Source organism: Podarcis liolepis (assembly GCF_965112155.1).
Source record: "Podarcis liolepis genome assembly, chromosome: 3".
Lineage (NCBI taxonomy): Eukaryota > Metazoa > Chordata > Lepidosauria > Squamata > Lacertidae > Podarcis > Podarcis liolepis.
Window position 1 is genome coordinate 123,171,282 of NC_139557.1, and position 26,083 is coordinate 123,197,364.

General features: G+C 48.7%; 1 protein-coding gene across 2 annotated transcripts in view; it reads left to right on the forward strand.

Annotated features, from left to right (window-relative positions):
- SCARA5 (scavenger receptor class A member 5) overlaps nt 1-26,083 on the forward strand; it is a 106,517-nt gene that overhangs the window by 47,069 nt on the left and 33,365 nt on the right. For both annotated transcript variants that reach the window (XM_083494588.1, XM_083494589.1), the window contains exons 4-5: nt 12,717-13,391; nt 18,696-18,776. In XM_083494588.1, coding sequence (XP_083350714.1) covers nt 12,717-13,391; nt 18,696-18,776 — 756 coding nt within the window. The remainder of the gene's footprint in view (nt 1-12,716; nt 13,392-18,695; nt 18,777-26,083) is intronic.

Sequence of the window (26,083 nt, forward strand, 5' to 3'; positions counted from 1 at the left end):
CAGTCGTGAGCAGAGGATCCATGGTTCCCCTTCCTTTCCTCCTCCGTGGCTCACTTTGAAACAGCAAAGCGGGAGAAGAGCTGCTGAGTGGGGAGGAGAGAGGGACAGAGAGCAAAGTGGGAGAGGAGAGGAGCCTTCTCCCCTTATACCCCTCTTCTTCATTATTAGCAGCATCCTTCTCCACCCACCCCACGCATGCTTCTTCTCCCCTTAAACCCCTCTTCTGCATTATTAGCAGCATCCTTCTCCTTGTCCCTTGAGTGCTTTTCCTTCCCTCCCCACTTAAAACGTGGTTACAAAGCACGGATCCACATGGATCCTCAGGATTTTTGCATTGGGCTACTCCAAACTCACTGTCAGATCATATGTCTGTGGCCACAGCATGAACAACAAAAATCATACATCCACTGTTTCATTTAGAATATTTTTGTTCTTGTTTTCCTCCTCTAAAAACTACATGTGTGTTATGGTCGGGTGCGTGTTATAGAACGAAAAATACGGTATTTGTTTCCCCAGCCACTCTGGGCAGCTTCCAACAAATATTAAAAATACATTAAAATGTCTCACATTAAAAGCTTCCCTGAACAGGGCTGCCTTCAGATGTCTTCTAAATGTCATGTAGCTGTTTATCTTTTTGACAACTGATAGGAGGGCGTTCCACGTGCAGGAGCCACGTTCGCAACCCGCAGCACCGTGTTTGCGCACGCACATGCCGCGATTTGGCACTTCGGTGCATGCACAAAGCGTGATTTAGTGCTTCTGCGCATGTGCGAGCGCGGAAACCCAGAAGTAACCCGCTCCAGTACTTCTGGGTTTTGGCACGTCCGTAACCTGAAAGCACGTAACCTGAAGCGTCTGTAACCCGAGGTATGACTGTAATAATAGTAAATTTATACCACACCCATCTGGCTGGGTTCCCCCTGCCACTCTGGGTGAATCCCAACAGAATATTAAAAACACGATGAAACATCAAACATTAAAAACTTCCCTAAACAGGGCTGCCTTCAGGTGGCTTCTGAAAGTCAGATAGTTCTTTATTTCCTTATTTCCTCGATGGGAGGGCATTCCACAGGGTGGGCGCCACCACCGAGAAGGCCCTCTGCCTGGTTCCCTGCAACCTCACTTCTCGCAGGGAGGGAGCCGCCAGAAGGCCCTCGGAGCTGGACCTCAGTGTCCGGGCAGAACGAAGGGGGTGGAGACGCTCCTTCAGGTATACTGGGCCAAGGCCATTTAGGGCTTTCAAGATCAGCACCCACACTTTGAATTGTGCTTGGAAATTTGGCAGGAAACCTTCAGAGCTCTAGTGTAGGCTTGTTTGCGGTCCTTAGGCTTCAGCCATGGAGCGTAGGCAACAGGATTTGAGAATCCAGCCTGTTCTGAATCTTTTCAGAATAACCCCCTTGCCAGGTGTGAGGTCCAAGTGGGAAAACAACACAGACCAAGGGCAGAAGTGATTCCTCCAGCACACTTGGTAAGAAGGGACCAGGAGAGGTTTTAAAAAATAAACAGACTGGTAGAACAGTATGTCCAAAACCGCGAAACTTGCAAGGCGATTCCCTCCCCCTGAAACCTCCCAGAACATCAGCCTCTTTGCTGGGCTAGCCAGCCTGCAAGCCCATTTGCAAATGACCCAGTCAGCATGGTATGTGTTTGTGCAAGCTGAAATATCACGACCTCTGTGGTTGCTGCAGTCTGTAATCGACATCTGCAGGCAGTCAAGGCAGCGCTGGTCAACTGTGTGTTTTTGTTACCTGGAAGCTGAGTTACTCATTTTCCTGCATTAAATCTTTAATAAAAACAATTTTTAAAAAAACACCTACAGGTGCACACATTGTATTGCCATTGGCTCGGTCAGAAAAAGCAGGCAGCTAGGATTAAGTGACAGGCATGTAAACCGTCCCGCGATATCTCAATGAAGGTTGGTATATAAATCTAAGAAGTAATACTATTATTTATTTACAGTGGTACCTTGGTTCTCAAACTTAATCCGTTCTGGAAGTCCGTTCCAAAACCAAAGCGTTCCAAAACCAAGGTGCGCTTTCCCATAGAAACTAATGCAAAATGGATTAATCCGTTCCAGGCTTTTAAAAGCAACCCTTGAAACAGCAATAAGTCATGAATTTTACTATCTAAAGAGACTATTGATCCATAAAATGAAAGCAATAAACAATGTACTGCAGTCACACAATCAATCAGTAGTTGAACTGGGTTCCACACAGTCACAAAAACAAAACGAAAAGGCCTCAAAAACAAAAATTCAAAATAAATAGTAAAAACAGACCTCAGCATTACACTCAAAATGGAAGTGTGGCACTCAGATCGGAAGCATAACACTCAAAACAGAGCATGTCTGGCTTCTGAAAAAATGTTCAGAAACTGAAAGACTTACTTCTGGGTTTGCAGTGTTTGGGTTCCAAGTTGTTTGAGTACCAAGGCGTTTGAGAACCAAGGTACCACTGTATTTTATAAAAATTATATATCGCTTGATTGTCAAACAAACAAGCAAACCTCAAGGTGGTTTACAAAAAAAGAGATAAAACAACAAAATTATCAATAATAAAAATTAACAATAATTTATAGCTTCCAGAAAGTTAAAATAACGACCAAAAACAGATGAAAACTCGTGTTGACTTTCTGAACATCTGGGTAGGCTTATTCAAACAAGAATGTTTTTATCAGGCTCTAGAAAGAGTACAGGGAAGGCATCAAGAGGCAGGTAGTTCCAAAGGGTAGGATATTGAGTTCTTGCAAATGCTGAAAAAGTGTTATGTGACACCTGCAACTTCGGCTGATTGATAAGTCAACCCCTTTAGCACCATCTGGCATCGGTTTGACCCAACGGACCAGCAGAATGGATCCCACCTGGTTCTGATCCGGCTCCTGTCTCGGGCCAGCCTCGCCCGACCCTCTTTCCTCAGGGCTTGACAGCCACCCAGGTCTGCTTTCCATCACAGCAACATCACAGCCAGCTCTTGCTATCATGGCTTGGAGGCGAAGGGCTGGGGGAATGTTCTGCTCCATTTCGACCCTGCCAAATCTAATTGTAGTCGTGTGGAAGCAATTGAACTGGGCCGTGGATTTTATTAGAGAGCAACGGAGCAAACTGAGTGGGCGTGATTTATTTTCCTGTTCCCTGACCCATCTCATTTTCTCCTGAAGTCGACTTGCTGGTGTTGTTGTTGTTGGGTTGTTTAGTCGTGTCCACCTCTTCGTGACCCCCTGGACCAGAGCATGCCAGGCACTTCTGTCTTCCACTGCCTCCCGCAGTTTGGTCGAACTCATGCTGGCAGCTTCGAGAAAACTGTCCCACCATCTCGTCCTCTGTCATCCCCTTCTCCTTGTGCCCTCCATCTTTCCCAACATTAGGGTCTTTTCCAGGGAGTCTTCTCTTCTCATGAGGTGGCCAAAGTCTTGGAGCCTCAGCTTCACGATCTGTCCTTCCAGCGAGCACTCAGGGCTGATTTCCTTCAGAATGGAGAGGTTTGATCTTCTTGCAGTCCATGGGACTCTCAAGAGTCTCCTCCATCACCAGAATTCAAAAGCATCCATTCTTCTGGCGATCAGCCTTCTTTATGGTCCAACTCTCACTTCCATACATCACTACTGGGAAAACCAGAGCTTTTACTATACGGACCTTTGTTGGCAAGGTGATGTCTCTGCTTTTTAAGATGACTTGCTGATAGAGGGATGAAATAAAACCTCATTGCACCCAGCTTCATTGAATGTCCACAAGTTCTAATGTAAGGAGAGAGGGAGAAAAAAAAATCTCTCCTTTCTCCACTTTCTCCCTGCCCTGCATAATATTAGACATTCCATGATTCTGCCACATGTTTTTCTCTAAACCAAGAGGTCCCAACTGCTTCAGCCTTTCTTGCTGGTGAGAATAACTCTGCACATGCTCTCCCTCCTTCAGCAGAATCCCTCTGATCAAAGGAAAGCAACTCCAAGCTGCTGCAGAGAGACTTCTCCACCCGTCTTTTTATCCCGAACCCAGATCCCAGAGGTGCAATGATTGCCGCATGTCTGAACCAGGAAATGAACCAGCCCTCTTACTGCCAGTGGGGGGGTTCCATTATCAAACAGGTTCCACTAACTTGTCTGGAGCCAGAAATCTACTTTATGTGCCTCTACAAATAGACTTCATTTTGGGTTTTTTTTGTTTTCTTTTTTTATGCTTGTCTCCTTTCTGGTCCTGTCCCAGCAAACACTCTGTCAGCTAAACCACCCAAAATTCTTCCAGCCCTTTAGCTCTGCGCCAGGAAGTGTGGAAATTGTGAGACAATTGACATGCTGTGTTTGCAGGCTCACAGAGAGAACTTAATTTTTTTTTATTATTTTTTAAAAAATGCATTTGGAGAGATGTTTTTGTTTCTTCAAAAGCTCCGTCTCGTTGCCTGTGCCCTGCCTTGAGACCCGGAGAAACCTCAAAGAAACACACCAAAAGAGCTCATCCGTGCTTGGGCCTCCTGCAGTTGCGATGGCAGCACAAAGAGATGAGATGTGACTGGTGTTTGTGCAAGGACCAGCCACGTGGAGATCTTGCAGAGCGTGCAACACTTTCCCCCTTCCCCTCCCTTTCTGGCAAAGCTGGGGCTCCTTGCCCTGGCAAAGATCAGGAAGAAACACTGCGTGGAACTAGAAGGCAATCTCATGTTTTTAGTCAAATGTTAAGCGGGATAAGGATGGGGGAATGAAGGAAGAGTCCTGCAGATGGGTCAAGGCACCATGGCCAAAGTGGCCAGCCGGATGCCCTCAAGGGAATGCCCCAACCAGGACCTGAGGACAACTGCAGCCCTCTATCAAGAGCAGAAGAAGAGTCTGGTGCAGGGGTCTGCAACCTTTAAGACAAAAAGAACCACTTGGACCCGTTTCCGAAGAAAAAAAACCTGGGAGCCGCAAAACCATTGCGACATTTAAAACAAATATATCTCCGGAGCCGCGATCTGACAGCGGGCGGGAAGGTGACGTCGGGACGGTGCGTGACTAACGCACGCACCGCCCCCATGCGACATCACAGCCAGTACAGCGCCCGCCACAGTGGGGAGTGTCGGGGAGCACAATGCGCCTCCTCGCCTCACTAATATCCACCCCGGAGCCGCGGCAAAGGTGTAAGAGAGCCACATGTGGCTCCGGAGCTGCGGGTTGCTGACCCCTGGTCTGGTGGATCAGGCCCGTGGCCCATCTAATCCAGCATCCTGTCCTCACAGTGGCCGACCAGACGCTTGTGGGAAACCCACAAGTAGGATGCAAGCATAACAGCACCTCTCGCCTTCTGCGGTTCCCAGTGTAATAATAATAATAATAATAATTGTTTATACATACATACATACATACATACATACATACATACATGCCCCACCCATCTGGCTGAGTTTCCCCAGCTACTCTGGGTGGCTCCGAACAGATTAAAAACAGAATAAAACATCAGACATTAAAAACTTCCCTAAACAGGGCTGCCTCCAGATGTCCTCTAAAAGTCAGCTTCTCACAGTGAGGGAACAGATTGAGGTTGAATCCTGACAAGACAGAAGTACTGTTTTGGGGGGACAGAGGGCGGGTGGTGTGGGGGACTCCCTGGTCCCAAATGGGGTAACTGTGCCCCCGATCAGGTCTGCAGCCTGGGGGTCATTTTGGACTCGCAGCTGTCCATGGAGGCGCAGGTCAGTTCTGCGTCCAGGGCAGCTGTTTACCAGCTCCATCTGGTACCCAGGCTGAGACCTTACCTGCCTGCGGACTGCCTCGCCAGAGTGGTGCATGCTCTGGTTATCTCCCGCTTGGACTATTGCAATGCGCTCTACGTGGGGCTACCTTTGAAGGTGACCCAGAAACTGCAACTAATCCAGAATGCAACAGCTAGACTGGTGACTGGGAGCGGCTGCCGATACCACATAACACCGGTCCTGAAAGCATGGCTCCCAGCACGTTTCCAAACACAGTTCAAAGTGTTGGTGCAGACCTTTAAAGCCCTAAACGGCCTCGGTCCAGTATATCTGAAGGAGCGTCTCCACCCCCATCGTTCTACCCGGACACTGAGGTCCAGCTCTGAGGGCCTTCTGGCAGTTCCCTCACTGCGAGAAGTGAAGTTACAGGGAACCAGGCAGAGGGCCTTCTCGGTGGTGGCACCCGCCCTGTGGAACGCCCTCCCACCAGATGTCAAAGAGAACAACAACTAGCGGACTTTTAGAAGACATCTGAAGGCAGCCCTGTTCAGGGAAGCTTTTAATGTTTGATGCATTACGGTATTTCAATATTTTGTTGGAAGCCGCCCAGTGTGGCTGGGGAAGCCGAGCCAGATTGGTTATTATTTTTAGAAGCACATTATTTAAATTTCAATGCAGGAAATTGCATACAGGGTAAGACCATTCTTATCTTACTCTCGACTCCCCCATCCATGCTATACATTTAAAGCAGCATCAAACCACTTTAAACTGCCATGGCTTCCCCCAAAGAACCCTGGGAACTGTAGTTTTCCAAGGGTAGCTAGGAGACCCCCATTTCCCTCAGAGTGCTTTAACAGCCGGCTCCTCTTCCCGGGGAATCGTGGTTCGGAGAAGGTCAGCTCCTGCTTCTTTCAGTGCAGCTTAGGCAGGAGAATGTCCCCACCAGAGCGGGATTTTCAAATAATAAATAACCCTCCTGGTTGTGGCAACTGCCTTTCCCTGCCGAAGAATCACACCCAGCGGCAATCTCCAGGGCACCATGAGAAAACCGGGCCAGTTTAAACAGCCAGAGCTGTTTTCGCTCCACGGAGAATGTAATCCCGTCTCCAAATCCTCTTTCCCCCAAAATCCCCCTGCGGTTCCACCTCCAATTAGCGACCAGCTCTTCAAATCCCACAGCCTAGTCTGCTTAGCGCAACCTGAAGGCTTGCCGGCTGCGCTCTGTGCCCTAATTTGTACCAAATGTGCTCCATTAATATCCTCTCTTATTCCCCCCACTATAAACAAGCAGTTGCATCACCAGGGGCTTGGGGCCAGGTGGATATGAGGAATATCCCCCCCCTCCCCAATAATGACTATTTTATTATTATTTGCTTGGGTCTGGCTCCCATCTCGCATTGCCCCAGCCTTGCAGAACATTTTTAACCCCCTAGAAGTGAAAAGAAAAACTGGCTTGTAATGCTGAATTCCTTTTGCAATTGACTTTTTCTTTGCTGTGCGTAGAGAGCATGGCTTAGTGGTAGGGTTTTCTGTTTTTTGTTTTGGAAGGGGTGTTAGGTGGACCGGCAAAGCCAAAGTCATGTTTACACCACAGGTCTCAACTTGCAGCCAGTTCTGGAGCCCACAAAGAACAGGGTGCTCCACCCATGTTTTTGGCCTGTGTGTATCCTTTCAACCTTCATCCCTCCCTCCCACGTTGCTGCTCCGGTCCTGGCCAGCTGTGGAACACACAACAGGGGTTGCCTAGCAACCGCATCAGTCCCTCCCAGTGGGGGGGGGGCCGCAGAGAAGCAGCAACCACATAGGTTGAAACCTTGAAACCTTGACATTCAGGAGCCCCCCAGCTGAATATGGCCTGTCTTCCTTTTCCTCTTTAAAATCATTTTTATTTCATTTTACAATTGCAAGTTTATCACAAAGAGAATTGCAAAACTATATACAGTGATACCGCTGGTTGTGAACGGGATCTATTACGGAGTCCCGTTCGCAACATGAGCAGAATGCAACTCGCGTCTGCGCATGCGTGGGTTGTGATTTGACGCATCTGCACATGAGCGAGCAGCAAAACCCGGAAGTAACTCTTTCCAGTACTTCCGGGTAACCGCGGAACGCAACCTGAAAAAATGTATCATGAAGCAAACGCAACACAAGGTATGACTGTAAAGAGATTTCTCTGAATCTCCAGACTTCCGCCCCGCCCCATCCCCTCCATGGGTTCTTATGTCAACATAGGGATGTGGGTGGCGCTGTCGTCTAAACCACTGAGTCTTTTGGACTTGCCAATCGGAAGGTTGGCAGTTCGAATCCCCGTGACGGGGTGAGCTCCCGTTGCTCGGTCCCAGCTCCTGCCTACCTAGCAGTTCAAAAGCACGTCAAAGTGCAAGTAGATCAATAGGTACCACTGTGGTGGGAAGGTAAACGGTGTTTCCGTGCGCTCTGGTTTCTGTCACGGTGTCCTGTTTTGCCAGAAGAGGTTTAGCCATGCTGGCCACACAACCCGGAAAACTGTCTGTGGACAAACGCCAGCCACCTCAGCCTAAAAGCGAGATGAGCGATGCAACGCCATAGTTGCCTTTGACTGGACTTTACCATCCAGGGGTCCTTTACCTTTACCTTTTTTACCTATGTCAACATTTACAAGGAGAAGGGAAGACAGAGGGCGAGATGGTTGGACAGTGTTCTCGAAGCTACAAACATGAGTCCGACCAAACTGCAGGAGGCAGTGGAAGACAGGAGTGCCTGGCGTGCTCTGGTCCATGGGATCACGAAGAGGCGGACACGACTAAATGACTAAACAACAACAACAACATTTACAACGGCATATTAATCTGTTATCCAAATTTTGGGTCCATCTGAATTATCCTTAGCCTTTGTTACCTTACAAGTGAAATTAAAATCCTGCTAATGTTTTCATTTGCTTACAATGGTCTCCTGAGTACATTATAAATTGTTCCCATTCTTTTTTTAAAGTTCTTGTCCTCTTAGTTCCTGAGCTTTCCAGTAAATTTAGCCTTCCTTTTCCCATCTTTGTGTCCCAACACCCCTGTTTCCAATAAGGAAGTGTGTTTTCATAATGTAGCCTCGCAGACACAAACAGTCTTGTGCAAAATGTTTGCTCTTGGGACCACAACTGAAAGCATTTTAGCCTGATCTGCAGTTCTTTTCGTGAAAGGTGGCCCTCACACAGTTTTTTGCTACCTATTTTTGCATGTCCAATTTTTGCTTGTCCGGTGAACCGTTCAATTTCTCCTTTCCTGTTTTCATTTCTATACTCCCATCTTGTGTGCTCGCACCTACATTTATCCTTTGCAAGCCACTTTAGTCTAAAAATTGTTTGTGCGTGGGGCGAGGGAAGGAAGCAAGGTATAAATATGTAAACTGAAAGAGCTCATAGCCTCTGGGTGTGACCTCTCAAACTGGGCACCAGAAATAGATGTGGTCTTGTCTAGTGGGGCAGCTGCAGACATCTCAGTGGTTGAAGCAGAAACCTCTTTTCTGCAATCAAGCGCTACATTGTTGTTGTTGTTGTTTAGTCGCTAAGTCGTGTCCGACTCTTCGTGACCCCCTGGACCAGAGCACACCAGGCACTCCTGTCTACCACCGCTGCCCGCAGTTGGTCAAACTCATGCTGGTAGCTTTTTGAACACCATCCAACCATCTCATCCTCTGTCGTCCCCTTCTCCCTCCATCTTTCCCACCACCAGGGTCTTTTCCAGGGAGTCTTCTCTTCTCATGAGGTGGCCAAAGTCTTAGAGCCTCAGCTTCAGGATCTGTCCTTCCAGTGAGCACTCAGGGCTGATTTCCTTCAGAATGGAGAGGTTTGATCTTCTTGCAGTCCAGCACCATCAATTCTTTGGCAATCAGCCTTCTTTATGGTCCAGCTCTCACTTCCATACATCACTACTTGGAAAACCATAGCTTTAACTATGTGGACCTTAAGCACAACATAAATTGTATGAAATAAATAAGTAAAGTCCAAATTTCTTCCTCCTTTCCACTAACGGCCATGGGAAATTAGTGGAGAATCGGTAGCTATTAGCCATGATGACTATGTCCTGCTTTCACTGCCAGAAGTGGTATTCCTCTAAATACCAGTTGCTAGGAGTGGGGTTGGACTAGATGACCCCCAGGATCCCAACGCTACCATTCTTAAGAAGCGGCTCCTAGGATGCTTTGCAAAACCCTGTTTCCACCTCTCTCCGCTTTAAACAAGTGTTTTCCGTCTCCTGCTTTTGATGGGTTGACTAAACTGTTCTCCCTTTCCCCCTGACATACTTTTAAATATTTAAAATACTCAACACATTCCCTCCCTAGACTAAACATCCCCAGTTCCTTTTGCCTGCCCTCATACTATTTGTGCTCGGTTCTCTGAAAATATCCTTCTGGAATGAAGAGTTGATTCTGCGGCTTCTCTGAAGGCCAGGAGATGCCACCTGGCTTATATTTGTCTCTGGTTTGGCACTCACTGCTTGTAGAATGAAGCCTTCCATGTTTGGAGTCCCAGATTTGAGCCGGTCTTTGAGCTGGGTCAAGAGGTTAGTAGGCCCTGGCTGCCTCTGAAAAAGTTTGTAGAGGAGGAACATGTGATAGTGGTCAAGAATTCTCCCTATGTCTCATTTCCCCCCCGATTCATTTCTACACATTTTTGTGGTGTGTCCATTTATTTGTTGCTGTTGTTTAGTTGTTTAGTTGTGTCCGCCTCTTCGTGCCCCCTGGACCTGAGCACGCCAGGCCCTCCTGTCTTCCACTGCCTCCCGCAGTTTGGTCAAACTCATGCTGGTAGCTTCGAGAACACTGTCCCACCATTTCGTCCTCTCTCGTCCCCTTCTCCTTATGCCCTCCATCTTTCCCAACATCAGGGTCTTTTCCAGGGAGTCTTCTCTTCTCATGAGGTGGCCAAAGTCTTGGAGCCTCAGCTTCAGGATCTGTCCTTCCAGTGAGCACTCAGGGCTGATTTCCTTCGGAATGGGGAGGTCTGATCTTCTTGCAGTCCATTGGACTCTCAAGAGTCTCCTCCAGCACCAGAATTCAAAAGCATCAATTCTTATGTTCTCCTAATAAACACATTTTTGTGAAATGTTTTGATTAGGGATGGGTGATCCATGTGTTTTGGTTTTCCCCAGGTTCTCATTTTTCTTGTCCCCTCCAGCCAGCTGAGGTAGGAAAAGGCCCACCCCTTTGTGTCCATGGCAACAGAGTGGCCTCTTTGGATATGTTCATGGTACTTGTCTAGCCAGCCAAAGCCATTACCTTGACAAAGCAACTGATTTGGCAGGCTTCTGCTTATTCATTCTACCCTCACAGAAACAAGATTGCAGGTTTGGAAGGGACCCAGGCTCAACCCCTCCCCCCCAAAAAAATCGTAACAATATGCAATTTTGTCTAAGATGCAAAGTTCAGGAGAACTGCATTGCAAAATTCAGAGAAGTGCAAATTTCAAAGGAGAGCTGTGCTCTGCTTCTCCCATTGCATTCAAAAGTGTAGATTAAGGTCTGCCTCTCAAGGTGGGCTGAATCTTATTCCTTCCCCTTCTCTAGACTTTGGGTTTAAAAGGGCCTAGTATATCTCTCTTTGGGATCATCTCTTAAAATTTGCTTGCCCTTTAATCTCGGCTTATTTGCCAGGGTCAATGATTGGCAGCTCCAGGGATCCTGCCAGCTTCCCACTCCAGAACGCCCACAAACCTCAGCTGGAGTCAATTACAGTGCAGAGAGTCCAGTCCAGGCTCCAAATTGCCAATCCAGAAAGCAAACCTGATTATTAAGCAATTAAAAGGAGGAGGCAGGCAGGACAGACAGTGCAACCTGGTCCTTTTGGTTTTCTTCAAGGATCTGGACATTTTTAAACAGCTGGGCAGCAAAAACCCCAAGGAGCTTCCAGCCTTCTGTGATCTTTACTTCACACCCCCAGAGAGTCATAACTTGGGAAGGAAAGAGATCGTCCCCAAACTCTGTTAGGAAGTTAGGCTTGTGATGAATTCATAGGCGTGCTTTCCAAATTTCTCTATGCATGCCTCGTAAACCGTTTTATTTCAGCTGAAACCATTTCTAAACCGATGAATGTTTAGAACTCTGCAAGAGGTACTCAACAATGCAATGCGAAAACAATGAAACACTGCCATAAAAAATCAATTTTATAGTGGGTTTTCATCGCGGTTAGCCATCCCGATGGGCATGGAGATACCAGGGGGGCGGGATATGGATTTTTGCATAAATAAATAGCAGGCACTAAATGAAATTAAATAACTGACAATTTGTGTCATTCATAGCCATGAATAGCCTTGTCGTCCATGAATTTGTCTCATCCTCTTTTAAATCCATCCAAGCTCGTGCTCATTACTGCTTCCTGTGGCAGGGAGTTCCATAGTTTACCTACTTGCTGCAGGAAGGATTTTCTTTTATCAGTCCTGAATCTTCCAACATTTACCGTATTTTTCGCTCCATAAGACGCACTTTTTCCCTCCTAAAAAGTAAGGGGAAATGTCTGTGCGTCTTATGAAGTGAATGCTGCGCGGAGGAGGGATGTGTAAGCGGCTCCTGTCCGCTTTGCTGCTTTAAAGTGAGCCATGGAGGAGGGAAGGAAGGGGAACCATGGCTCCCATCCGTCCCTCCTCCATGGCTCACTTTAAAGCAGCAAAGCGGACAGAAGCTGCCTGCTTTGCTGCTTTAAATAGTTCAGTACAACATTTGATTCAGAATTTTTTTTTTCATGTTTTCCTCCTCTAAAAACTTGTTGTTGTTTCGTCGTGTCCGACTCTTCGTGGCCCCATGAACCAGAGCACGCCAGGCACTTCTGTCTTCCACTGCCTCCCCCAGTTTGGTCAAACTCATACTGGTAGCTTTGAGAACACTGTCCCACCATCTCGTCCTCTGTCGTCCCCTTCTCCTTGTGCCCTCCATCTTTCCCAACATCAGGGTCTTTTCCAGGGAGTCTTCTCTTCTCATGAGGTGGCCAAAGTATTGGCGCCTCAGCCACTGCCCCATGTACAGGGAGACATGTACTGAGGGATATATGGTTTCCTCTGTGACTTGAGATGCCTCCTTCTTCTCTCCCCAGTTTCCAGGCCTCAGAGCTCTCCAGAAGACCTGAAGGTGCTAACGGGGAACGTCAACCGGTTAAACGAAAGCTTCCGTGACCTCCAGCTGAGGGTTCTTCAGCAACCATTCAAAGGGGACTTCCTGGACCATATCTGGCGTCTGCAGGACCTTCTCCAGAACCACTCCGACTCTCTCCTGCTGATGACCAGCTCCCTTCAGAAGCTGGAAGGGGCCCTGGGGAGCCTGCGGTCCCAAGCGGATCAGACGGACCGGGCGGTCTCCGGCCTACGGGAGGCTTTGAACCAGCAGAGCGACTTGGCACAGATGGAGATCTACAAGGTCTCAGTGGAGGGGAACAGCAGCCGTCTACTCCTGAAGCACCACGAGGGCTTGCTGACACAGCTGGCGTCCCGGGTGGAGGGCTTGAGCGACCAGCTGACCATGGTGGGTGGGGAGGTGGGCAACATGAACCGGACCCTGTCCTACGACGTGGGCATCCACCACACCCGCATCCAGGACCTGCAGGTCCTGATCAGCAACGCCAGCGAGGACGCCCGCCAGATGCGCCTCGTCCACATCGCCATGGAGCAGCAGCTCAAGCACGAGTTGGCCATCCTCAACAATGTGACCGAGGACCTGCGACTCAAGGACTGGGAGCACTCCATCGCCTTGAGGGACATCTCGGTCATACGAGGTAGGGGTGGAGCGGGAAAGGCCAGCCGTTCTCACTGGGAATGAGCGGGCAGGGGGATGCTCGACAAATTTGCAGGGGACAAAATAGAGGGTGGGGGAGGTTACTGGTTTGTTTTGCTTCTATTATGTGTTTTATGCCGGGGCATGCACAGAGTGCCCATCCCAATGCCAGCAGAGTGTGCCAAAAGAACACAGCAACACCAAACCGTTCTAGGAAGAGTCAGTTGATTTACTGACAGTATAATACAGTTTCACACAGCTGTAGATGCAGTCTCCCTGCAGCATGTAGACGATGCTCTGAAGCTTGCCTCAACCACATCAGCATTTATACTGTATATTGTGCTGAGTCATTCTCACATGCTTGCTGACTCGTTCTCACATGCTTAACTAGCTGCAGGTGCAGGGAGAGGCACGGCCAAATTACCGTATGTTTTGCTCTATAAGACTCACTTTTTCCCTCCTAAAAAGTAAGGGGAAATGTGTGTGCGTCTTATGGAGCGAATGCAGGCTGCGCAGCTATCCCAGAAGCCAGAACAGCAAAACGGATTGCCGCTTTCACTGTGCAGCGATCCCTCTTGCTGTTCTGGCTTCTGAGATTCAGAATATTTTTTTTCTTGTTTTCCTCCTCCAAAAACTAGGTGCGTCTTGTGGTCTGGTGCGTCTTATAGAACGAAAAATACGGTAAACAGCGAACCAAAATCAGCCCTTTCTCGTCCCTTTTCCTCCACATGCTTAAAACCCCCCAAATAAATTAACACTTTATATTTTCATCTTGTATTTTTATGCTGCAAATCATCCTATGGATGAAGGATGGCATACAAATTTAACAAATGATGATAATATGTAAATGGTGGTAATAGATTGGGAGGGGCAGCTAATAACTCAGGAGCTAGAATCAGATTCCAGATGACTTTAACAGATTGCAGTACGAGACCAAAACTAACAGAATGAAATTCAGTACAGTGGTACCTCTGATTGCAAACGGGATCCATTCCGGAGGCCCGTTCACAACATGAAAAGAGCGCAACCCTTCTTGTTACGTATCCTTCAGGATATGCACGCGGCAAACCCGGAAATATATTTCCGTGTTTCGCCGCATGTGCAGTAGTGCTCTATCGCGCCACGCACATGCACGGAAGTGCTCTATCATGCCGCGTGTGTGCGCAGAACAGGCACCTCTGGTTGCGGAAACCTCGGGATCCGACCGGAGCTCCGGAACGGATCCCGTCCGCAACCGGAGGTAGCACTGTATAGGGTTGCGGCGCTCATCTCACTTTCAGGCCAAGGGAGCCGGCGTTTGTCTGCAGAAAGTTTTCCAGGTCACGTGGCCAGCAGGACTAAACCGCTTCTGGTGCAACGGGACACTGTGATGGAAACCAGAGAGCACGGAAACACCATTTACAGTGGTGTCCCGCAAGACGAATGCCTCGCAAGACGGAAAACCCGCTAGACGAAAGGGTTTTCCGTTTTTGAGCTGCTTCGCAAGACGATTTTCCCTATAGGCTTGCTTCGCAAGACAAAAATGTCTTGTGAGTGTTCCGATTTTTTTCCCGCTCCCCCCCCCTTTTTCTAAGCCGCTAAGCCGCTAATCGCCTTTTAGCCGCTCATCCGCTAAGCCTTTAATAGCCGCTAAACCGCTAATAGCGCTAATCCGCTAAGCCGCTAATAGGGTTGCTTCGCAAGACGAAAAAACCGCTAGACGAAGAGACTCGCGGAACGGATTAATTTCGTCTTGCGAGGCACCACTGTACCTTCCCGCTGCAGCGGTACCTATTTATCTACTTGCACTGGTGTGCTTCTGAGCTGCTAGGTTGACAGGAGCTGGGACAGAGCAATGGGAGTTCACCCCATTGCGGGGATTTGAACCACCGCCCTTCTGATCAGCAAGTCCTAGGCTCTGTGGTTTAGACCACAGCACCACCTGCGTCCTTTATATATGAGAAGGCAACCTCGTATGTAATATGCATTGTGCGCCATCCGAAAACCTTTAAATGATTTCTGAGTGATCAGGGAGAAAGAGAGGTGGTCTGAGGTGTCACTTCAGGCAAAGGCTTAGTAGAGATTTTCACTGTCGGTATTTGGACCTGTCCCATAAACTCGAGCCACAAAATCTGCCATCCTAGGCAGCCTAAATGGGGTGGGAAGGGAGCCATTGCACTTTCCCATCTGGTGGAAACTCATGTGCTCCATCGATCCAGGAGCTTTCCTTTTGGATGTTGTGCCCAAGCCTCTGGATTTCTAATATCGGGATTGGCTTCACCACAAAGGGTTGCCGGAGATTTACTTTAGCAGATGGAGTCAGTGCCCTAAATGGGAAAGCCTCTTGCTTGCATTTTCAGGGTTCGTTGTGGGGACGGATGGGGGGATTGGACCCAGTATCACCCAGAAGCTTGTGCACAGAGGGAATGGCTTGCGGTTCTGTGAATTGGAAGCCTTTTCCACTTGGGACACCCTGGATCCAGCCATATGTGAATAGCCTTGCGATCTTATGACGAAGGGCACTGTCAATAATTCAAAGGTGTATACCGGCCCTGTATCCCTGAAGGAGCATCTCCACCCCCATCGTTCTGCCCGGACACTGAGGTCCAGCTCCAAGGGACTTCTGGCAGTTCCCTCGCTGCAAGAAGTGAGGTTGCAGGGAACCAGGCAGAGGGCCTTCTCAGTGGTGGCACCCGCCCTGTGGAATGCCCTCCCATCAGATGCCAGGGAAATAAGCAACTATCTGACTTTTAGAAGACATCTGAAGGCAGCCCTGTTTAGGGAAGTTTTTAATGTTTGATGTTTTATTGTATTTTTAATATTTTTTTGGAAGCCGCCCAGAGTGGCTTCATTATTATTATTATTATTATTATTAGTGCTGGCACAGTAAATGATATGCCACCGCATAATCATTGCACCCCATTTTGGGGAATTAAAAACAGGCATAAAAAATGTGACGATTATGTGGTGAATTGCGGTACTGTGATACCTCGGGTTAAGAACTTAATTTGTTCCGGAGGTCCGTGCTTAACCTGAAACTGTTCCTAACCTGAGGTACCACTTTAGTTAATGGGGCCTCCTGCTGCCGCTGTGCCGCTTCTGCACAATTTCTGTTCTCATCCTGAAGCAAAGTTCTTAACCCGAGGTAATATTTCTGTGTTAGCGGAGTCTGTAACCTGAAGCGTATGTACCTGAAGTGTATGTAACCCGAGGTACCACTCTATGTGATCATATTAAACTTGTCTGTACCAGAATGGAAGTTCCTGCTTCCAAGCCTTTGGGAGGCCCAAAGAAGAAGAAGAAGAATATCTTTATTGTCATCGCCCCCTTCGGGGACAACGAAATTACTTGACTGCTCCATAAAAACACTAATTAAACAATGCAGTATAATACAGCAAGGGAGATTAGATGACTTTCAAAGTCCGGGCTTCCCATTCAGGGCCGAGATCGCTCTGGAGAAGAAGCTGTTCTTAAGACGACTAGTTCTTGTCTTCATCATCCTGTATCTCTGTCCCGACAGCAAGAGCTCGAAGAGACAGTGACCAGGATGCGATGGATCTTTTACTATGTCCAGTGCCTTCCTATGGCACCTTGTGGCATAAATCTGCTCTAAGGTGGAGAGTGGGCAGCCAACAATGCTCTCTGCTGCCTTAGCAACCCTGCACAACCCCATCCTGTCCTGGGTAGTACAGCTTCCGTACCACACAGATAAGCCATAAGTGAGCACGCTCTCAATGGCACAGTGATAGAAGGCAAGCAGCAGTTTCTGCGGAAGATGGTTTTTCCTTAGTATTCTCAAAAAGTACAGTCTCTGCTGCGCCTTCTTCACAAGCCCCCTTGTGTTGACACTCCAGGCATGGCGTCTCGATTCGTGATGTTGCTGGTTTGCTTCTTGGACCTGGGGGCAGTTGCAGGGGCAGGAGAGGGGCCAGGTCAAAAACTGGGCAGAGATCAAGACCCATGGCAGCTACCAGCGACTAGATGCTTGGGCCAAGCCCTCACACCAGTGGCAGAGATTGTTGAGAAAAGTGTGAGGTCGGGGCTTCATAGAACCATAGAACTATGGCGAGGGATGGGGTCCAATCCATTGTGACGCAGGAATCCCGACCAAAACCTTGCTGCTTCGCATAGGTCATCCATCAGATACTCCACCGAGGCGCACTCGTGGAACCTCATGTGGGAATAGCTGCACAAGTCCGCACCTCAACTGCTGTGGACACGGGCGCACCCCTTGCACGCTCCTTCAGTGCAACCTGTGAAGAAGCATGGGCATTTAGTCTTGGTGAAATCACGGCCTAGGACCCTTGTACCAACGGGACCACCTCTCCCAGTCTGCCCCACGGAGGACTTTAAGGTCCATAAATAGCAACACCCTTGTAATGGGTATGAGTTACTCGTGCGTAAACTGGTGCCTTTCTCGGTTAATTTGCCTTGTTAAACCTTTCTGACTGCACAGCCCCTTCTCATCGTGGCTGCCTCAGTCACTGGCAGAATCCGTCAGTGGGCGTTTCTTGAACCTCTTCCAACATAAAAGTTGTTTGACACCCAGTCTCCTCCTCCTCTCACTGCGCGGGAGTCTTCTGCGCAGGGAAGGCGTGGGTAGCGGAGGACCTGGGCTCTCCTCACTGATGTCCAGTGAAGAGTCCTGGAGCCCTCTCTCCAATTCCCCCGTCTGCCTCCCTTTATCCCCGGTGTTGCACTGATTGGCTTCCCCCTCTACTGAGCTGTTTCACCCCCTGCTGCTGGGTCCTTCGCCAGCATCATCTGGGAGCCTCCCCTTCGCCTCTCGCTCTGATGTCAGTTCCCTGACAACCCTAGAGGTCCTGGGCCCTAAGGAAGTCCGATTAGCCTCCACCAGAGCCAGGGCCTTTTCAACACTGGCCCCAGCCTGGTGGAACGCTCTGTCTCATGAGACCAGGGCCCTGCAGGATCTGATTTCTTTCTGCAGGGCCTGTAAGACAGAGTTGATCCGCCTGGCCTTCAGCTTGGAATCAACTTGATCCCCTCCCCCTCTTTGCTTTTCCTTTCTCCTTCTGTGATGCAACTCCTATTTGGGGACTTCCCTGGCTTTTTTCTGGCCCATGTAGGACCAGTCTGGATAGTTAGCCTTGGTGAAGACTTGATGTTTTCATCTCCAAAAATGTTTTGGAGTTTCTGCTGAAATGAGGCTGCATTTTAATGTATTTTAATCTTGTTTTTAAGTTGTATTTCAATCAATTGTTTTATATTTGGTGTTAGCCGCCCCGAGCCCGGTTTTATTATTATTATTATTTGGTGGTTTTGAAATGAAACCTGGGCTCATCGCCCTTCTCTCTTTCCATTTCAGGGCCACCTGGACCGAAAGGGGATCAAGGCAACGAAGGGATGGAAGGAGAGCCCGGTCCTCCTGGTTTACCTGGCCTGCAAGGTAAGGCATCATGCGAGCCATCATTGTGCATCCTGAGTTGGTGCTCTGAAGGGACAGGAGAACAGAGCTCAAGGGCAGATTGCACTCCTTCTGACTCACGTAATAATAATAAATTTTTATTTATACCCCGCCTTTCCTGGTTCAGAAAACCGGGCTCAGGGCAGCTAACAACAAATTTAAACATTTAATTGATGCAACAAAAAACAGCATAAAATACAATATAAAACGTGAATAACAATAAATTCAGGATTCAAAAATCAATTTAGGGGGGAAATCCATCCAATAAACATTAGATGATCACCAGGGCTAGCTGGCTAAGTTAGTCCTATTTGGGCGAGCGAGGAGACCAGGGGAGAATTAGCTGTGGGATCCCAGAGTGGGTAATCTTCATAAAAAGGGAAGGAAGAGGAATAAAAGATCAGGCTAAGTTCAAATTGAAAGACAGGCGGAATAGCTCTGTCTTACAGGCCCTGTGGAAGGAGGTTAAATCCTGCAGGGCCCTGGTCTCATGGGACAGAGCATTCCACCAGGTCAGAGCCATCACTGAGAAGGCCCTGGCTCTGGTGGAGGACAGTCTGACTTGTCCAGAGGAGGGCAACCAAAATGGTCAAAGGCCTGGAAACGATGCCTTATGAGGAACGGCTAAGGGAGCTGGGCATGTTTAGCCTGGAGAAGAGGAGGTTAAGGGGTGATATGATAGCCATGTTCAAATATATAAAAGGATGTCACCTAGAGGAGGGAGAAAGGTTGTTTTCTGCTGCTCCAGAGAAGCGGACACGGAGCAATGGATCCAAACTACAAGAAAGAAGATTCCACCTAAACATTAGGAAGAACTTCCTGACAGTAAGAGCTGTTTGACAGTGGAATTTGCTGCCAAGGAGTGTGGTGGAGTCTCCTACTTTGGAGGTCTTTAAGCAGAGGCTTGACAACCATATGTCAGGAGTGCTCTGATGGTGTTTCCTGCTTGGCAGGGGGTTGGACTCGATGGCCCTTGTGGTCTCTTCCAACTCTATGATTCTATGATTCTATGACTTCCTCAGGGCCCGGGCCCTCTAAACTATGGTTATTCATGGACCTTAAGGTCCTTTGCAGGGCGTACCAGGAGAGGCGGTCCCATAAATACGAGGTGCTCTGTTTTCCACAGCTCTGTGTATACTAAATGTTCCAGGCATTTTCTTTGGACTTCCTAGAGGAGAAGACTATCGATGACAACTAGCCAACTCTGCCTCCACTGGATACCAGTGGCTGGAAACTCCTTGAGGCTCTTGAGATCGAATCCTGCTTACAGGTTTCCCATAGGCATTTGATTGGCCGCTTTAGGAACACTAGCTGGGCCACAGACCTGATCCTGCAGGCTGTTTCAATGTCCTTGTTCAAAAGATCTCAGGTAGGAGTTGATGGGCAAGGTGATTCCACCTGAAACTTTGGAAGAACATTGATAGCATTGGTCTCCCAGTACGTTTCTGAGCACAATTCAAAGTGTTGGTGCTGACCTTGAAAGCCCTATACAGCCCTATACAGCCTTGGTCCTGTATACCTGAAGGAGTGTCTCCACCCCCATCATTGTGCCCAGACACTGAGGTCCAGCGCCAAGGGCCTTCTGGTGGTTCCCTCCCTGCGAGAAGCCAAGTTACAGGGAACCAGGCAGAGGGCCTTCTCGGTGGTGGCACCCGCCCTGTGGAACGCCCTCCCACCAGATGTCAAAGAGAAAAATAACTAACAAACTTTTAGAAGACATCTGAAGGCAGCCCTGTTTAGGGAAGCTTTTAATGTTTAATAGGTTATTGTATTTTAGTGTTCTGTTGGAAGCCGCCCAGAGTGGCTGGGGAAACCCAGCCAGATGAGCTGGGTATAAATAATAAATTATTATTATTTATAAATTATTATGGTCTAGGTCAGCCTTTCCCAATCTGGTGACCTCCAGATGTTTGGGGCTACAGAACCCATCAGCCAGCACATTGGAACAAACATCAGCCATAAGTGCTCAAAAGGTTCTCTCTGAAAGGGCCCTGCAGGAGAGTCTCAGCATCTTTTGGCTACAAAATTCTGCTTGCGGGTTTCTGGTCAGCTGCTGTGAGTGCAGGATGCTAGATTAGATGGACCACCACTGGCCTGATCCTGCAGGACTGCCTTTACACTCTCCTGCTCTTAATGCAGGCTTCAGTTTCGCCCTAACAGCTCTTATCCTTTCCGTCTCATCGCAGGCCAGTCGCCAGTCCATGGTTCCATTCAAACAAACAAGAACGCTTTCTTCTTCGCTGCCTTCTCCCTTTGCTTGCGGAAGGTCTTGAGTTTACCCTGGCACTGCGTCGCTAACCACTAACCAGATGGCTCCCAGGCAGGAAGCAAAGGGTTAGCCTTAGCAGTAGGGAGGCAGATCTCTCCTCTCGGCTTAAAAGACTTGTGTTGGGGCAGCTATCTCTCTGGGGGGCTCCCTCTCTGGAAGAAAACCTTGGCACATGGAAAAGGGGGTGCGTGGTCGCTCGCTCGCGCCGGTATTTTTCAGGGTCTTCTGATCTGTTTTGTGGGTTTGGAGTGAGTCGCTTAAAGTTTCAAGAAACTCCACACACCCCACCTCCTTCACCGAAACCGCTGTTTGTAGAAGGGAAATTCAATTAAAGCCCTGAAGGAAAACACGATTTTCTAGCTAAGTGGAAGCTTATGTTACGTGCTCTCTGAAAGCTCTTGGCTGGAGGACAGAGTGCCACCATTAACCACCTGTAATTGCCTGAGATTTCTGGCACGGAGGAGTTATGGGAGAAATGGCCTGGGTTGGATTTAGATTTCCTGGGGGCTCCCCGTTGCCTGGGAGGGGGTGGAACAGGAGAGGATTCCTTTCTGTGGCTGCTTGATGGGTTTTCATCTTGGGCCATGCCCTGTGTGAGGTCCGATTTTAAAGCTGCGGCTGGGCTGGGCTGCCCCTGAGCTCTTGCAAAGCTTATCCTCCATTTCCCAGTGGGTCTTCCTCAACGTATGCTCTCGCAGAATTCTAGAGTTGGAAGCGAGCCTGAAGACCATCTAATCCAGCGGTTCTCCACCTGTGGGTCCCCAGATGTTGTTGGACTACAACTCCCATCATCCCTGAGTTCTGGCCTTGCTAGCTAGGGGTGATGGGAGTTGTAGGCCAACAACATCTGGGGACCCACAGGTTGAGAAAGGCTGAATCCAACCCCCCTGTAATGCAGAAATTTGCAGCTGTTCCATACAGGGATCGAACCTGCAACCTTGGCGCATTCAGCATTGCACTCTAACTAACTGAGCTATTGGTTTGACTAAGGGCTCGCCAACAATTTCCACTTCAGCCATGCCTAGAAAATATGACTCTTTAGCGATAAAACAGAACAAACACCAATCTGTGGGAAACCCAAATTCTTTCTTTCTTTCTTTCTTTTTAAAAATAATATTTATTGAGATTTTACAAACATTAAAAAGTTTCAAAGTTTAGACTTAACAAATAAGAACAAAGAATAACCTTAAAAAAGAAAAAAGGACTACAAAAGTGCAAAAACAGAACACAAGAAAAGTACCAAATAGTTAACAAAAAGAAAAAAAAGAAAAGAAAAAGATCAATAATTTCATAGCTTATACTTCATTTACTAGTTTCCTGACCTCCTCACACCTCCCTTTTTGTATTCCAGTTCAGATATTTACCGTATTTTTCGCCCTATAGGACGCACCGGCCCATAGGATGCACCTAGATTTGGGGGGGGGAATAAAGGGGAAAAAATTATCCCCCCCCCCAGGCGCGGGACCCAGAGCGATGCCGAAGCTGCGTGCAGCTTTGGCATGGCTCTGGGAGCTTGCGGGGCTGGAGGAGGGGAAAGCGGAGCTTCCCCCTCCCCCAGCCCCCAGAACGGGACCCAGAGCCATGCGGAAGCTGCGTGCAGCTTTGGCATCGCTCTGGGAGCTTGCGGGGCTGCAGGAGGAGAAAGCCCTCCGCCAGCCTTCTAGCCACGTTTGCGGGGCTGGCGACGCGGAGGAGCAGGTTTCTCCCCCCCGCCAGCCTTCTAGCCAAGTCGGGGGACAGCGGGAAAGGCGCGCTGCGCCTCCCGCTGTCCCCCGAGTTTGCGGGGCTGGCGACGGGGCTCTCCTGAAGCCTGGAGAGCAAGAGGGGTCGGTGCGCACCGACCCCTCTCGCTCTCCAGGCTTCAGCGAAAGCCTGCATTCGCCCCATAGGACGCACACACATTTCCCCTTCATTTTTGGAGGGGGAAAAGTGCGTCCTATAGGGCAAAAAATACGGTAATTCAGCAAATCCTTACCCTCTGTCATTTATCTTTACTCAGTATCTTAACCTATTTCCTTCCTTCCTTCCTTCCTTCCTTCCTTCCTTCCTTATCTGTCATGTTTGTACAGTGGTACCTCTGGATGTGAACAGGATCCGTTCCGGAGCCCTGTTCGCATCATGAGCAGGACGCAATCTGTGACTGCGCATGTGCAGGTTGCAATTCGCTGTGTCTGCGCATGCTCGTGACGTCATTCTGTTTGCTCTGAATGACAGACCGCTAAAGAGTGGTGGGGGGTTTTGGGGGGAGGGGTGGACAAAAAGAAGCCCTAAGACCACTTAGTGGGTTCATGGCAGAGGCAAGATTCGAACTGAGGGCTGGGAAAGACCCCTGCCCCAAACCCTGGATATCTTCTGCCAGGCCCTGTAATGGACAGACCTGAGGTAAGCAGGTTGATGGCCGAGCTCAGTTTGAAGCATCTTCCTGTCATCCTTTCGACATTTGTCTGGAATCTTCCCTGTTGCCACTCAGACTGTTGCCACTCTGAATGCATTTCCTGCCACGGATGAGCAGAGCCGAGCCTGGCTTTGATTTAATTTAACTGATTTAATTATCTGTGTGTGGGCTTTGGGGATTGTTGAATTTTGCAGACTAGGATTTATCGTTTGTAGAACCGCTTCAAAGTTTTTTAACATTACATTTCCTAGTGCTTGCTCCTAAGATTTTTATGATTGTTATTTTTGTGGCTATTCCGCTTAATTCCCGTAAGTATAGTTGGCTTGCCTGTTGAGATTCGGACAGTGCCTGCCGTGTTGCATGCCAGATCTTTAAAATGAGAGGTATTTGGAGCCTTTGGGGTTTTGACAATGGCCACCCAAGACCAGTTTAGGTGTAATGAGGTCAACATGAGGCAAAATGACTGCCGGGCGACTGTATTGGAGGAGAAAAGAGCAGTCCTTATGGCTTCCATTGGCCCAAACCCAACTGCATATTCACCGTATCCTAAGGAAGGTGCAGCTCATTGGCCCATTTAAAGGAAATTTCTCCAAGGCCAATACTAGCACAGTGATGTATGGAAGTGAGAGCTGGACCATAAAGAAGGCTGATCGCCGAAGAATGGATGCTTTTGAATTCTGGTCTGGAGGAGACTCTTGAGAGTCCCATGGACTGCAAGAAGATCAAACCTCTCCATTCTGAAGGAAATCAGCCCTGAGTGCTCCCTGGAAGGACAGATCCTGAAGCTGAGGCTCTGATACTTTGGCCACCTCATGAGAAGAGAAGACTCCCTGGAAAAGACCCTGATGTTGGGAAAGATGGAGGGCACAAGGAGAAGGGGATGACAGAGGACGAGATGGTGGGACAGTGTTCTGGAAGCTACCAGCATGAGTCTGACCAAACTACTGGAGGCAGTGGAAGACAGGAGGGCCTGGCGTGCTCTGGTCCAGGGGGTCACGAAGAGGTGGACACGACTAAACGGCAAAGATCCCTTCCCTCCTCACAGAGCCCTGTAGCTGGATCCGGCTATGAGGAATCCAAAGACAAAAAAGGTCAACTGCTCCTGTGCTTCCACCAGCTTCTCCCCAGCAAAAGCCACTTGGCATTCCAAGCGGAGCAGGCAGGAATCCTGACGAGATTAAACTCTGTGCCAGGATCCTCCCAACTGCCTCTCGGGGAATGAATGTCTCATCTCACCTCTTAATAGATCGTTGTGCATCTTAGCAGGCCTTGCTCCTGTCAGACGTGATCTGCCCTAAGGGTCCTTCCCACGCTCAGGAGATTAAGAGCTGAGTGGCCTTAGCATCTTATCTCATTGACATCCACGGAGCGGGAGGCTCTCCAAGAAACTGTCATCCCCTCGCAATTTAGAGAAAGCCGACATCGATCGTACCTCTGGGCACTGAGTCCTGTAATGTTGTATTAACGTAAAGTTGGAAAGGAGACTCTAAACTATCCAGATTCCTGGCCGGGCTCTAAATGAGCTGTTACCGCGCGAGGAAAAGGTCTCAAAGCCGCCGCAGGGCTGCCTCATTGAAAACATATGCCTGGCACCCCCCAGAATCTTGGCAAATGGGATGGCAGGCTGCAGTTGGTGGGTGAGACAGTGTGGCATAGTGGTCGTCGGGCCTGGGCCTGGGAGAGACCAGGGTTCGAATCTCGCCCCTCAGCCGTGAAGCTCAGAGGGTGACCTTGGGCCAGGTTTTGCCTCTCAGGCTAACCTACCTCAGAGGGTTGTTGTGAGGATTAGATGAAGGGGAGAGAGATGCGAGCCACCTTGAGCTCTGTGAGGAAAAAGGCAGGAAGAAATGCAATGAATGCCACAACAACAACAACAATTTATTATTTATACCCCGCTTCCAACAAAACACTAAAATACAATAACCTATTAAACATTAAAAACTTCCCTAAATAGGGCTGCTTTCATATGTCTTCTAAAAGTCAGATAATTGTTTATTTCTTTCACATCTGAAGGGCAGGCACCACCACCAAGAAGGCCCTCTGCCTGGTTCCCTGGAACCTCACTTCTCGCAGGGAGGGAACCGCCAGAAGGCCCTTGGAGCTGGACCTCAGTGAATGATGGAGGTGGAGACGCTCCTTTAGGTATACTGGGCTGAGGCCGTTTAGGGCTTTAAAGTTCAGCACCAACACTTTGAATTGTGCTCGGAAATGTACTGGGAGCCAGTGTAGGTCTTTCAAGACCGGTGTTATGTGGTCCTGGCGGCCACTCCCAGCCACCAGTCTAGCTGCCGCATTCTGGATTAGTTGTAGTTTTCGGGTCACCTTCAAAGGTAGCCCCACAAAAAAAGAAATTAGTGGGGGTTGAGTAAACACCAGAATATAGCCTCATAACCCCAAGTTTCAACTGCCCTGTTTGCTTTGAGGCAGGTCATAGAATCATAGAATCATAAAGTTGGAAGAGACCACAAGGGCCATCGAGTCCAACCCCCTGCCAAGCAGGAAACACCATCAGAGCACTCCTGACATATGGTTGTCAAGCCTCTGCTTAAAGACCTCCAAAGTAGGAGACTCCACCACACTCCTTGGCAGCAAATTCCACTGTCAAACAGCTCTTACTGTCAGGTT